This window comes from Haematobia irritans, chromosome 3 (assembly GCF_050003625.1).
Source record: "Haematobia irritans isolate KBUSLIRL chromosome 3, ASM5000362v1, whole genome shotgun sequence".
In the NCBI taxonomy this organism is placed as follows: Eukaryota; Metazoa; Arthropoda; class Insecta; order Diptera; family Muscidae; genus Haematobia; species Haematobia irritans.
In genome coordinates, this window is record NC_134399.1 from 218,251,957 (window position 1) to 218,265,597 (window position 13,641).

At 32.3% G+C, this 13,641-nt stretch overlaps 1 protein-coding gene across 1 annotated transcript in view; it reads right to left on the reverse strand.

Annotated features, from left to right (window-relative positions):
• The window catches only part of LOC142232176 (uncharacterized), a 212,278-nt gene that overhangs the window by 32,827 nt on the left and 165,810 nt on the right, over nt 1-13,641 (reverse strand). Inside the window, exon 2 of the mRNA XM_075302894.1 lies at nt 5,472-5,672. Within this exon, the coding sequence (XP_075159009.1) occupies nt 5,472-5,672 (201 nt within the window). The remainder of the gene's footprint in view (nt 1-5,471; nt 5,673-13,641) is intronic.

Sequence of the window (13,641 nt, forward strand, 5' to 3'; positions counted from 1 at the left end):
ATCTATAGACTCAAAATTTAAGTCGGCTAATGCACTAGGGTGGAACACAATGTTAGTAAAAAAATATGGGAAACGTTTAAATCTGAAGCAATTTTAAGGAAACTTTGAAAAAGTTTATTTATGATTTATCGCTCGATATATATGTATTAGAAGTTTAGGAAAATTAGAGTCATTTTTACAACTTTTCGACTAAGCAGTGGCGATTTTACAAGGAAAATGTTGGTATTTTGACCATTTTTGTCGAAATCAGAAAAACATATATATGGGAGCTATATCTAAATCTGAACCGATTTCGCCCAAATTTGGCACGCATACCTACAATGCTAATTCTACTCCCTGTGCAAAATTTCAACTAAATCGGAGCAAAAAATTGGCCTCTGTGGTCATATGAGTGTAAATCGGGCGAAAGCTTTATATGGGAGATATATCCAAATCTGAACCGATTTCAAGCAAATTTGGCACGCATAGTAACAACGCTAATTCTACTCCCTATGCAAAATTTCAACTAAATCGGAGCAAAAAATTGTCCTCTGTGGGCAAATGAGTGTAAATCGGGCGAAAGCTATATATGGGAGCTATATCTAAATCTGAACCGATTTTGCTGACAGACGGACAGACAGACGGACAGACAGACAGACGGACATCGCTAAATCGACTCAGAATTTAATTCTAAGCCGATCCGTATACTAAAAGGTTGGTCTATGATTACTCCTTCTTGGCGTTACATACAAATGCACAAACTTATTATACCCTGTACCACAGTAGTGGTGAAGGGTATAAATATGGGAAACATTTAAATCTGGAGCAATTTTAAGAAAACTTCGCAAAAGTTTATTTATGATTTATCGCTCGATATATATGCATTAGAAGTTTAGGAAAATTAGAGTCATTTTTACAACTTTTCGACTAAGCAGTGGCGATTTTACAAGGAAAATGTTGGTATTTTGACCATTTTTGTCGAAATCAGAAAAACATATATATGGGAGCTATATCTAAATCTGAACCGATTTCAACCAAATTTGGCACGCATAGCTACAATGCTAATTCTACTCCCTGTGTAAAATTTCAACTAAATCGGAGTTAAAAATTGGCCTCTACGGTCATATGAGTGTAAATCGGGCAAAAGCTATATATGGGAGATATATATAAATCTGAACCGATTTCAACCAAATTTGGCACGCATAGCAACAATGCTAATTCTACTCCCTGTGCAAAATTTCAACTAAATCGGAGCAAAAAATTGGCCTCTGTGGTCATATGAGTGTAAATCGGGCGATAGCTATATATGGGAGCTATATCTAAATCTGGACCGATTTCAACCAAATTTGGCACGCATAGCTACAATGCTAATTATACTCCCTGTGCAAAATTTCAACTAAATCGGAGCAAAAAATTGTCCTCTGTGGGCAAATGAGTGTAAATCGGGCGAAAGCTATATATGGGAGCTATATCTAAATCTGAACCGATTTTGCTGACAGACGGACAGACAGACGGACAGACAGACAGACGGACATCGCTAAATCGACTCAGAATTTAATTCTAAGCCGATCCGTATACTAAGCCGATCCGTATCTGTGGTCATATGAGTGTAAATCGGGCGAAAGCTATATATGGGAGCTATATCTAAATCTGGACCGATTTCAACCAAATTTGGCACGCATAGCTACAATGCTAATTATACTCCCTGTGCAAAATTTCAACTAAATCGGAGCAAAAAATTGGCCTCTGTGGTCATTTGAGTGTAAATCGGGCGAAAGCTATATATGGGAGCTATACCTAAATCTGAACCGATTTCAACCAAATTTGACACGCATAGCTATAATGCTCATTCTACTCCCTGTGCAAAATTTCAAATAAATCCGAGCAAAAAATTGGCCTCTGTGGGCAAATGAGTGTAAATCGGGCGAAAGCTATATATGGGAGCTATATCTAAATCTGAAATTTGCAAGCTTTTCGAGACTCATAAAATATTCGGATGTACGGAATTTGAGGAAGATCGGTTGTTATACACGCCAATTATGACCAGATCGGTGAAAAATATATATGGCAGCTATATCTAAATCTGAACCGATTTTTTCCAAAATCAATAGGGATCGTCTTTGAGCCGAAACAGGACCCTATACCAAATTTTAGGACAATCAGACTAAAACTGCGAGCTGTACTTCGCACACAAAAATACATCAACAGACAGACAGACGGACAGACAGACGGACAGACAGACGGACAGACGGACATCGCTAAATCGACTCAGAATTTAATTCTAAGCCGATCCGTATACTAAAAGGTTGGTCTATGATTACTCCTTCTTGGCGTTACATACAAATGCACAAACTTATTATACCCTGTACCACAGTAGTGGTGAAGGGTATAAAAATATGGGAAACATTTAAATCTGAAGCAATTTTAAGGGAACTTCGCAAAAGTTTATTTATGATTTATCGCTCGATATATATGTATTAGAAATTTAGGAAAATTAGAGTTATTTTTACAACTTTTCGACTAAGCAGTGGCGATTTAACAAGGAAAATGTTGGTATTTTGACCATTTTTGTCGAAATCAGAAAAATATATATATGGGAGCTATATCTAAATCTGAACCGATTTCAATCAAATTTGGCACACATGACTATATTACTAATTGTACTCGTAGTGCAAAATTTCAACCAAATTGGGCCAAAACTCTGGCTTCTGGGACCACATAAGTCCATATCGGGCGAAAAATATATATGGAAGCTATATCTAAATCTGAACCGATTTCAATCAAATTTGGCGCACATGACTATACTACCAATTGTACTCCGTGTGCAAAATTTCAAGCTAATCGGGATAAAACTCTGGCTTCTGGGTCCATATAAGTGAATATCGGGCGAGAGATATATATGGGAGCTATATCTAAATCTGAATCGATTCCAACCAAATTTGGCACGCATAGCTACAATGCTAAATCTACTCCCTGTGCAAAATTTCAACCAAATTGGGCCAAAACTCTGGCCTCTAGGACCACATTAGTTCATATCGGGCGAAAGCTATATATGGGAGCTATATCTAAATCTGAACCGATTTCAATCAAATTTTGCACACTTGACTATACTACTAATTGTCTTCCTAGTGCAAATTTTCAACCAAATTTGGCTAAAAATCTGGCTTCTGGGCCATATAAGTCCATATAGGGTGAAAGATATATATGGGAGCTATATCTAAATCTGAACCGATTTCAATCATATTTTGCACACTTGACTATACGACTAAGTGTTATGTTTGTACAAAATTTCAAGCAAATCGGTATAAAACTCTGGCTGCTGGGTCCATATTAGTTCATATCGGGCGAAAGATATATATGGGAGCTATATCTAAATCAGAACCGATTTCTTCCAAAATCAATAGGGTTCTATTCTGGCCCAAATTAGGAACATGTACCAAATTTAAAGGCGATTGGACTTAAATTGCGACCTAGACTTTGATCACAAAAATGTGTTCACAGACAGACGGACGGACGGACGGACAGACGGACGGACAGACGGACATGGTTATATCGACTCAGGGACCCACCCTGAGCATTATTGCCAAATACACCATGTGTCTATCTCGTCTCCTCCTGGGTGTTACAAACATATGCACTAACTTATAATACCCTGTTCCACAGTGTGGCGCAGGGTATAAATATGGTAAATATTGAGATCTAAAGTCAGTTTTATTAAATTTTGCAAAAGTATCGTTACGATTTATCGGTTAATAGATATTAGAGGTATAGGAAAATTTTATTCATTTTTACAAGCTTTTGTTTTTATCCTGACGATTTTACAAGGAAAATGTGGGTAATTGGGTCATATTTGCTCAAATTGGTGGAGCATATATATGGAAACTATGCCTAAATTTGAGCCGATTTTGACCAAATTTAACACACATTGCTAATATTTTACATGTACACTCTGTGAAAAAGTTCAAGATAATCGGAGTGAAATTATGACTTCCGGTCGTCATACGGGTATATTATATGGGAGCTTTATGTAACTCTGCACCTATTTCAATCAAAGTAAGAATATTAATTACACTTCTGGTATAAATCGGAGTCAGGCCCTAGCTTGTGATCATATGAGTGTAAATCGGGCGAAAGATATATATGGGAGCCATATCTGCATCTGATTTCTACCAAATTTAGCAGACTTTATGACACTAGCAATTGTTCCCCTTGTACAATATTTGAAATAAATCAGAGTAAAATTCTGGTCTGGGGCCATCTAAGTGCATATCGCGGAAAGATATATATGGGAGCTATATCTAAATCTGAACCGATTTCTTTCAAAAAAAAAGTAGGGTTCTATTCTGTCCTAAAACACACATTTATGCCAAATTCGAATGGACTAATATTGCGACCTAGACCATGATCACAAAAATGTGTTCACAGACAGACGGACGGACAGACGGAGATGGCACGGTTGCCACTCGAGTCAAAAACAATTTACAAAAGTTTAGAAAAAAAATCTACAAAAAAGCAAATTTTGCCAAAAAAAAACATTTTCTATGGGAAATCTTGTTAAAATTTTATTCCTATAGAAAATTTTGTCAAAATTTTATTTCTATAGAAAATTTTGTCAAAATTTTATTTATATAGGAAAATTTTGTCAAAATTGTATTTCTATAGAAAATTTTGTCAAAATTATATTTATATAGAAAATTTTGTCAAAATTTTATTTATATAGAAAATTTTGTCAAAATTTTATTTACATAGAAAATTTTATTAAAATTTCATTTATATAGAAAATTTTGTCAAAATTTTATTTATATATAAAATTTTGTCAAAATTTAATTTCCATACAAAATTTTATCAAGATTTAATTTCCATACAAAGTTTATCAAAATTTCATTTCTATAGAAAATAATATTTTTTTATAGAAAATTTTTGAAGAGGAATAAAATCTACCATTTTTGGTAGAATTCCACCAACTGAGGCAACCGTGCTCAGGGGCCGACCCTAAGCAATATTCTCGTCTCCTTTTGTATGTTGTATGTTAATTAAAATAATTTCCTGTGTAGCTAAAATACAACATCTTTGGGAGGAGATTTTTGGAGGGATTTTTGGAGTTGTGCCTTTAGAACAACTTCCAATTTTCTTTTGCTGCGTTATTATAGAATTTTTTTATGCGATTTTTTTGGTAAGAAATACAGATTTTCACCTCAAACCAAAATATCTTTCCCTATTAACATATTTATGTTTTTTCATGTAGCATGACAATCTTGGTAAATAATTACAAAGCACATTTGTCATGCTACTAAATTCCCCATTTAAAATCAATTAGTAATTAAATTTCACACCATGCTGTAACATTAACTAACCAAAATAAAAACTTCCTTACTTATAGAGCTATCAATAATTAATCAAAATAACACAGAGAATAGTAAACACCATGACTTGTACAAATATTTTGACAGAAGGGGTAACCCTACTGTTTGAGGATGACTGTAGAAACTTACCCTGTCTGCTTGTGGGTATCAATTGACTGAATATAGCGATGGGCGCCATGCATACAATGCTGCCAAACCAAATACAGCCAATTATTTTGTAGGCATGATTAATGGTTTGCCACGTTCGCGAACGCAATGGATGACAAATGGCATAATAACGTTCACATGATATGGCCACCAATGTCCACGATGAAACAGCCACTGATGCAGCTGCAAAATATATAAAAACAAACAAAATGATATTTATTAATTTTATTTAAATATATTTTAAATATTGCCGTAGGCAGAAAAAAAACAAAAAAGTTTTCTCCATTCAAATCGATTCTTTGAAATGTTTCAATACTGACCAATAGCCATAAATATAATTGCATTTTTATGTCAATCACAAATAAATATGAAAGTATAATTGAATAAAGCGACTTGCCTTTGTTAGTCTTTTAAGTTTTAAAGAGAAAAAATAAAATACAGAGAAACCTCTCAAACTAGGACACTCTGAAAACCGAGCACTTCCCAAACATGTCATACCCGGACACCTCTAAAAGGTGGACAAATTTTTAGGCGACCGTGGGTTTCCACCTTTCAGATGTTTCACTGTATTACATGCCTAGCCGACGAATTGAAAATCTAGGGCATTGGAATAAACGCCAAGAAAAAATGAAAACTGCTATAATTATTCCGTTAACATATGTCGAAAATTAATAGAAGTTAGGATGCAACTTATGAATTATGGCTAATTTGCCTCAATTAATTTTTATCACTTAGAGGGTACTGAAGTGACCACGTGAGTAATTCATTTCTTGGCAAAAGTATTACCATGGCGTTGTTAGTGCCCAAACCCATCACATTTTCCCTAACCATATATGCACACAAAATATTTTTCAAACATTAAATTTTATGAGCCATACTATCGACTCAAATAAAAATTTTTTTGGCATTTTTCTGAATTTTATTTATTTTGTTTTTATTTTTTGTTATACCCTGCCTCACACTGTGGAACAGGGAATTACAAGTTAGTGCATATGTTTGCAACACCCAGAGGGAGACGAGATAGACATAGGGTATCTTTGGCAATAATGCTCAGGGTGAGCCCCTGAGTCAATCTAGCCATGTCCGTCTTTCTGTTAATACATTTTTGTAATCAAGGCCTAAGTCGAAACTTGGTTCAATCGCCTTCAAATTTGTTACAAGTTCTGAACATGCATGCCAATTTTGGTTGGTATCGTTTCAGATTTAGATATAGCACACAATTACATCTTTCGTACAGACTAATTTCCACATGACGTGGAATTTTCAAAAAATAAATTGTATTGTTCATAACGTCTTTAAATATCCATATACTAACAAGTATATACGGCCGTAAGTTCGGCTAGACCGAAGCTTATGTACCCTCCACCATAGATTGCGTAGAAACTTCTACTGAAGACTGCCATCCACAATCGAATTACTTGGGTTGCGGTAACACTTGCCGACGGCAAGGTATCTTAAATTTTCTATAGAAATAAAATTTTGACAAAATTTTCTATAGATATAAAATTTTGACAACATCTAAATAGAAATAAAATTTGGACAAAATTTTCAATAAAATTAAAATTTGAAAAACATTCTCTATAGAAATAAAATTTTGACAAAATTTATATAGGAATAAAATTTTGACAAAAGTTTCTATAGAAATAAAATTTTGACAAAATTTTCTATAGAAATAAAATGTTGGTAGATTATTTTTGGCTGGAGTGGCAACCATGATTATGAACCCATATGGACCAATTTTTGACAACATTCTCTATAGAAATAAAATTTTTACAACATTTTTATAGCAAAACAATTTTGACAAAATTTTCTATAGCAACAAAATTTTGACAAAATTTTCTATAGAAATAAAATTTTGACAAAATTTTCTATAGAAATAAAATTTTAACAATATTTTCTATAGAAATAAAATTTTCACAACATTTTCTATAGAAGTAGAATTAGGAAAAAATGTTCAATAGAATTAAAATTTTGACAACATTCTCTATAGAAATAAATTTGACAAAATTTTCTATAGAAATAAAATTTTAACAAAATTTTCAATAAGTAAAATTTTGACAAAATTTTCTATAGAAATAAAATGTTGACAAAATTTTCTATAGAAATAAAATTTTGACAAAATTTTCTATAAAAATAAAATTTTGACAAAATTTTCTACAGAAATAAAATGCTGATAAAATTTTCTATAGAAATAACATTTTGACAAAATTTCCTATAAAAATAATATTTTGACAAAATTTTCTATAGAAATAAAATCTTGACAAAATTTTCTATAGAAATAAAATTTTGTATAGAAATAAAATTTTGACAAAATTTTTTTAGAAATAAAATGTTGACAAAATTTTATAGAGAAATAAAACTTTAACAAAATTTTCTATAGAAATCAAGTTTTGACAAAAAGTTTCTATAGAAACGAAATTTAAACAAAAAATTCTATAGAAATAAAATTTTGACAAAATTTTCTATAGAAATAAAATTTTAACCAAATTTTCTATAGAAATAAAATGTTGACAAAATGTTCTATAAAAATAAAATTTTGACAAAATTTTCTATAGAAATAAAATGTTGACCAAATTTTCTATAAAATAAAATTTTGACAAAATTTTCTATAGAAATAAAATTTTGACAAAATTTTCTATAGGAATAAAATTTTGACAACGTTTTCTATAGAAGTAAAATTTGGATAAATTTTTAAATAGAATTAAAATTTGGACAAAATTTTCTATAGAAATAAAATGTTAAAAAAATTTTCTATAAAAATAAAATTTTGACAAAATTTTCTATAGAAATGAAATTTTGACAAAATTTCCTATAAAAATAAAATGTTGACAAACTTTTCTATAGAAATAAAATTTTGACAAAATTTTTTATAGAAATAAAGTTTTGACAACATTTTCTATAGAAATAAAATTTTGACAAAATTTTCTATAGAAATAAAGTTTTGACAAAATTTTTTATAGAAATGAAATTTAAACAAAAATTTCTATAGAAATGAAATTTAAACAAAAATTTGTATAGAAATAAAATTTTAACAAAATTTTCTATAGAAATAAAATTTTGACAAAATTTTATATAAAAATAAAATTTTGACAAAATTTTCTATAGAAATAAAATTTTGACAAAGTTTTCTATAGAAATAAAATTTTGGTATATTATTTTTGGTTTGAGTGTCAACCATGATTATGAACCGATATGGACCAATTTTTATGTGATTGGGGATCGGCTATATATAACTATAGACCGATATGTATCAATTTTAGCATGGTTATTAGCGGCCATATGCTAACATCACGTACTAAACTTCAACCAGATCGGATAAATTTTGCTCCTCCAAGATGCTCCAGAGGTCAAATATGGAAATCGATTTATGTGGTGGCTACATATAATTATGAACCGATATGGACCAATTTTTGCGTAGTTGCTAGAGACCATGTACTTACGTACCAACTTTCAACCAGATCGGATGAATTTTGCTCTTCCAATAGCTCCGGCGGTCAAATCTGGGGATCGGTTTATATGGGGGCTATATATAATTATGGACTGATGTGAACCAATTTTTGCATGGTTGTTAGAGACCATAAACTAACACCATGTACCAAATTTCAGCCGAATGGGATGAAATTTGCTTCCTTAGAGGCTCCGCAAGTTAAATCTGGGGATCGGATTATATGGGGGCTATATATATTTGTGGACCGATGTGAACCAATTTTTGCATGGTTGCTAGAGACCATATACTAATACCATGTACCAAATTTCAGCCGGAACGGATGAAATTTGCTTCTCTTAGAAGCTCCGTAAGCCAAATCTGGGGATCGGTTTATGTGGGGGCTATATATAATTATTGACCCACTTGGACCAACTTTTCATGGTTGTGAGAGACCATATACTAACTCCATGTACCAAATTTTAACCGGATCGGATGAAATTTGCTTCTCTTACAGGCTCCGCAAGCAAAATATGGGGATCGGTTTATATGGGGGCTATACGTAAAAGTGGTCCGATATGACCCATTTTCAATACCATTGGACCTACATCAATAACTACTACTTATGCCAAGTTTCAAGTCGATAGCTTGTATCGTTTGGAAGTTAGCATGATTTCAACAGACGGACGGACGGACGGACATGCTTAGATCGACTCAGAATTTCATCACGACGGATATATATACTTTATGGGGTCTTAGAGCAATATTTCGATGTGTTACAAACGGAATGACAAAGTTAATATAACCCCCCCCCCCCCCCATTCTATGGTGGAGGATATAAAAAAGTATAAACAAAAAATTTATTTATTTAAGTTGTTTGATACTATTTTCATATCCAAAAAAATATTTTCATTGTTCCATTTATTGCTTGTGATTAGAATTTTCACAATTTCCATATCCAAAAAATCTTTGTTATTGTTTTCTTGGCACCACTTTTTTTCGAAAAAAATGTATTTATATTTTTTTCGATGTACACCTAAATTTCACACAACTTTGCCTCTTTAAAATATTTGCATTTAAATTGAGCTACAAAATTGTCAAATTTAATGCATATCACATGTTAATATGGATGCTAATAAACAATCATGGTTTATAGATAATCACTTTAACTTGCAATAAAAACAAAAACAGCAGCATTATATATAATGGAAAAATAATAACAACCACAATATGATACGCAATAGACAAAGAAGCAATGACAATATGTTGATGTTCAATTAGTAACACTTCATCGTCATCAAAGGCTCTGATAATTGGAAAATGTCAACTAAAATCGACACCAATTCAAAATCAATTATCGACAACCATATTAAATTCCGATAACCTACTTACTTGAAGCAAAATAACAAAATAAATTGGATGAATAAAATTGACGCAGAGTTTTATTATCTAATTGCTTTTGAGTATATGCATTTATATATAGGTCAACTTTATCGAAAATTATTGAATAGGATATAGTGCTCAACAACATTAGATTATGATAATCTTTATGGAATCATATTATCAACGGCTTTTAATCATACGTGCTGTCTAAATTAAGATTTAGGATAATTTTAAAATGTTTGGATTGTATCTTAGAAGTTCTTAAAAATTATGTAGGTATTTAGGTTTATAGACTCACATACATTCCATCAAATTGTCATAGTTCACTTAAATTTTACAACAAATTAAGTAAAAAAGATATATAGTTCTTTTTATACCCTCCACCATAGGATGGGGGTATATTAACTTTGTCATTCCGTTTGTAACACATCGAAATATTGCTCTAAGACCCCATAAAGTATATTTATTCTGAGTCGTGGTGAAATTCTGAGTCGATCTGAGCATGTCCGTCCGTCCGTCCGTCTGTTGAAATCACGCTAACATCCGAACGAAACAAGCAATCGACTTGAAACTTGGCACAAGTAGTTGTTATTGATGTAGGTCGGATGGTATTGCAAATGGGCCATATCGGCAAACTTTTACGTATAGCCCCCATATAAACGGACCCCCAAATTTGGCTTGCGAGGCCTCTAAGAGAAGCAAATTTCATCCGATCCGGCTGAAATTTGGTACATGGTGTAAGTATATGGTCTCTAACAACCATGCAAAAATTGGTCTACATCGGTCCATAATTATATATAGCCCCCATATAAACCGATCCCCCGATTTGGCTTGCGAGGCCTCTAAGAGAAGCAAATTTCATCCGATTCGGCTGAAATTTGGTACATGGTGTTAGTATATGGTCTCTAACAACCATGTAAAAATTGGTCCATATCGACCCATAATTATATATAGTCCCCATATAAACCGATCACTAGATTTGAGCCTCTTGCAAGACCAAAATTCATCTGATTCAGTTGAAATTTGGTACGTGGTGTTAATATATGGCCTCAAACTTCCATGCAATAATTGGTCGAAATCGGTCCATAATTATATATAGGCTCCATATAAACCGATCACCAGATTTGACCTCCCAGAGCCCCTTGGAAGAGGAAATTTCTTCCCATTCGGTTGAAATTTGGTACGTGATGTTAGTATATGGTATCCAACAAGCATGCAGGAATTGGTTCCTATCAGCCCATAATTATATATAGTTCCCATATAAACCGATCCCCAGATTTGACCTCCGGTGCCCTTTGGAGAAGCAAAATTCATCCGATCTGCTTGAAATTTGCTACGTGGTGATCGTATATGATATTTAACAACCATGCCAAAAGTGGTCCATATCAGTCCATAATCATATATAGCCCCCATATAAACCGATCCCGAGATTTGGTTTTGGAGCAAATTTCATCCGAGTGAGTTGAAATTTGGTACATTGTGCTAGTATATGGTCGTTAACAACCATGCCTAACTAGGTCCATATCGGTCTATAGTTATATATAGCTCTCAGATAAATCGATTTCCAATCACACAAAAATTGGTCCATATTAAGTTCATAATTGTATATAGCCCCCCAGCAAAAAAATTTGGAAGTTCTTCCGAAGACACAACTTTAAAAGCACTTCCAGAGGATGCACTCCCAATGATGTTCTTTATTTTAACTGCCAAGGAAGTTCTTTTATTCAATTTTGTATAACATGCTTTTTTCATATTTTTAATGGGCAATTTTAACTTTTTTTTTAAATAGGTTAAAAACAGAGTAAGAATTCATAAAATGGTACAAACCATTTAAATTTTGTTGAAAAAAAATCTAAATCCAATCTGAAAAAATTGTGAATTTTTGAAAATATTTGTGGTCAAACGTTTCATACAAGCGTTAGGATCCATTAAAAATTATAAAAATTATTTATTTAACAAAATATCACAGAATTTTGTAATTTACATCAAAAACAGTGAATTCGGATCACACCTAAAGAAGTAATGCAAATTCAGTGCAACGGCTGTTGAAATGGAGGACTTCCGTCCTATGACAAGCCCATGTTAAATTCATCGCTTCTGCGTCAATTATGCACCACTTCCGGATCCAAAGAGAACATTTTCATAACATTTTTGGCGACGCTTTTTTTGCTGGGCTCCATATAAGCGATCCCCATATTTCAATTCTGGCTCTCTACCGTGCAAAAAGTCTACATCGATTCGTAATTAATTGTAGACTTAACTATTCATAACTTTTTTGTCTAATATATACCACGTATGGACTAACTCACAATTTAGAAAACGATGGTAAGAAGTTTTAAGATACCACAACCCAAGTATTTCGATTGTGGATGACAGCCTTTCGTAGAAGTTTCTACGCAATCCATGGTGGAGGGTACATAAGATTCGGCCTGGCCGAACTTACAGCCGTATATACTTGTTTGTATTAAAATTACCGATCATGTTTGGTAGCCAACATTATCACTCCTTTTTTGTTGAAGTTTATCCTAAAATTACACTTGTAGAGAAACAACATTCCGATATAAACCAAATTTTGTATATTTCGCCACAGACCAAAAATATCTCTGCGTCTAAGTTCCGATAAATTGGATAAAGGTTACGCTGTCTCTGACGTCTACTTGGGAGATAGGTCTATATGGAAGTTGTCCGAAAATAGGGACGGATAGAAGCCAAATTCGGCCAGTGTTGCCAAAAGTAGGGGAAATTCCCTACATGTAGGCTTTTTTCTAATATTTAGCGCCTTGTAGAGACGTAGGGCACAATGTAGGGACTTTTTCACTGAACACAATTTTCAATAATTTTTAAATTTTGGTGGCTCTACAGAAGGAAATTAGAAACCGGCAAGGCTTAATCTTTAACAATGTGTGGCAATTTGACGAAATTCTTACCACAAATATACCAAACAAATATTTCCACATTTCTAAAGAAAATATTGTCAAAATTTTATTTCTAAAGGAAATTTTGCCAAAATTTTATTTCTAGAGGAAACTTTGTCAAAGTTGTATTTCTTTAAACAAATTTGGTCAACTAAATAGATTTTTTTTTAATTTTATCTTGTCAAAATTATGTTTCTATAGAAAATTTTGTCAAAATTTTGTTTCTAGAGGAAACTTTGTCAAAATTTTATTTCTATAGACAATTTTGCAAAATTTTATTTCTATAGAAAATTTTGTCAAAATTTTATATCTATAGAAAATTTTCTCACAAATTTATTTCTATAGAAAATTTTTTCAAAATTTTATTTCTACAGAAAATTTTCTCAAAATTCTATTTCTATAGTATTTTTCTCAAAATTTTTTTTATAGA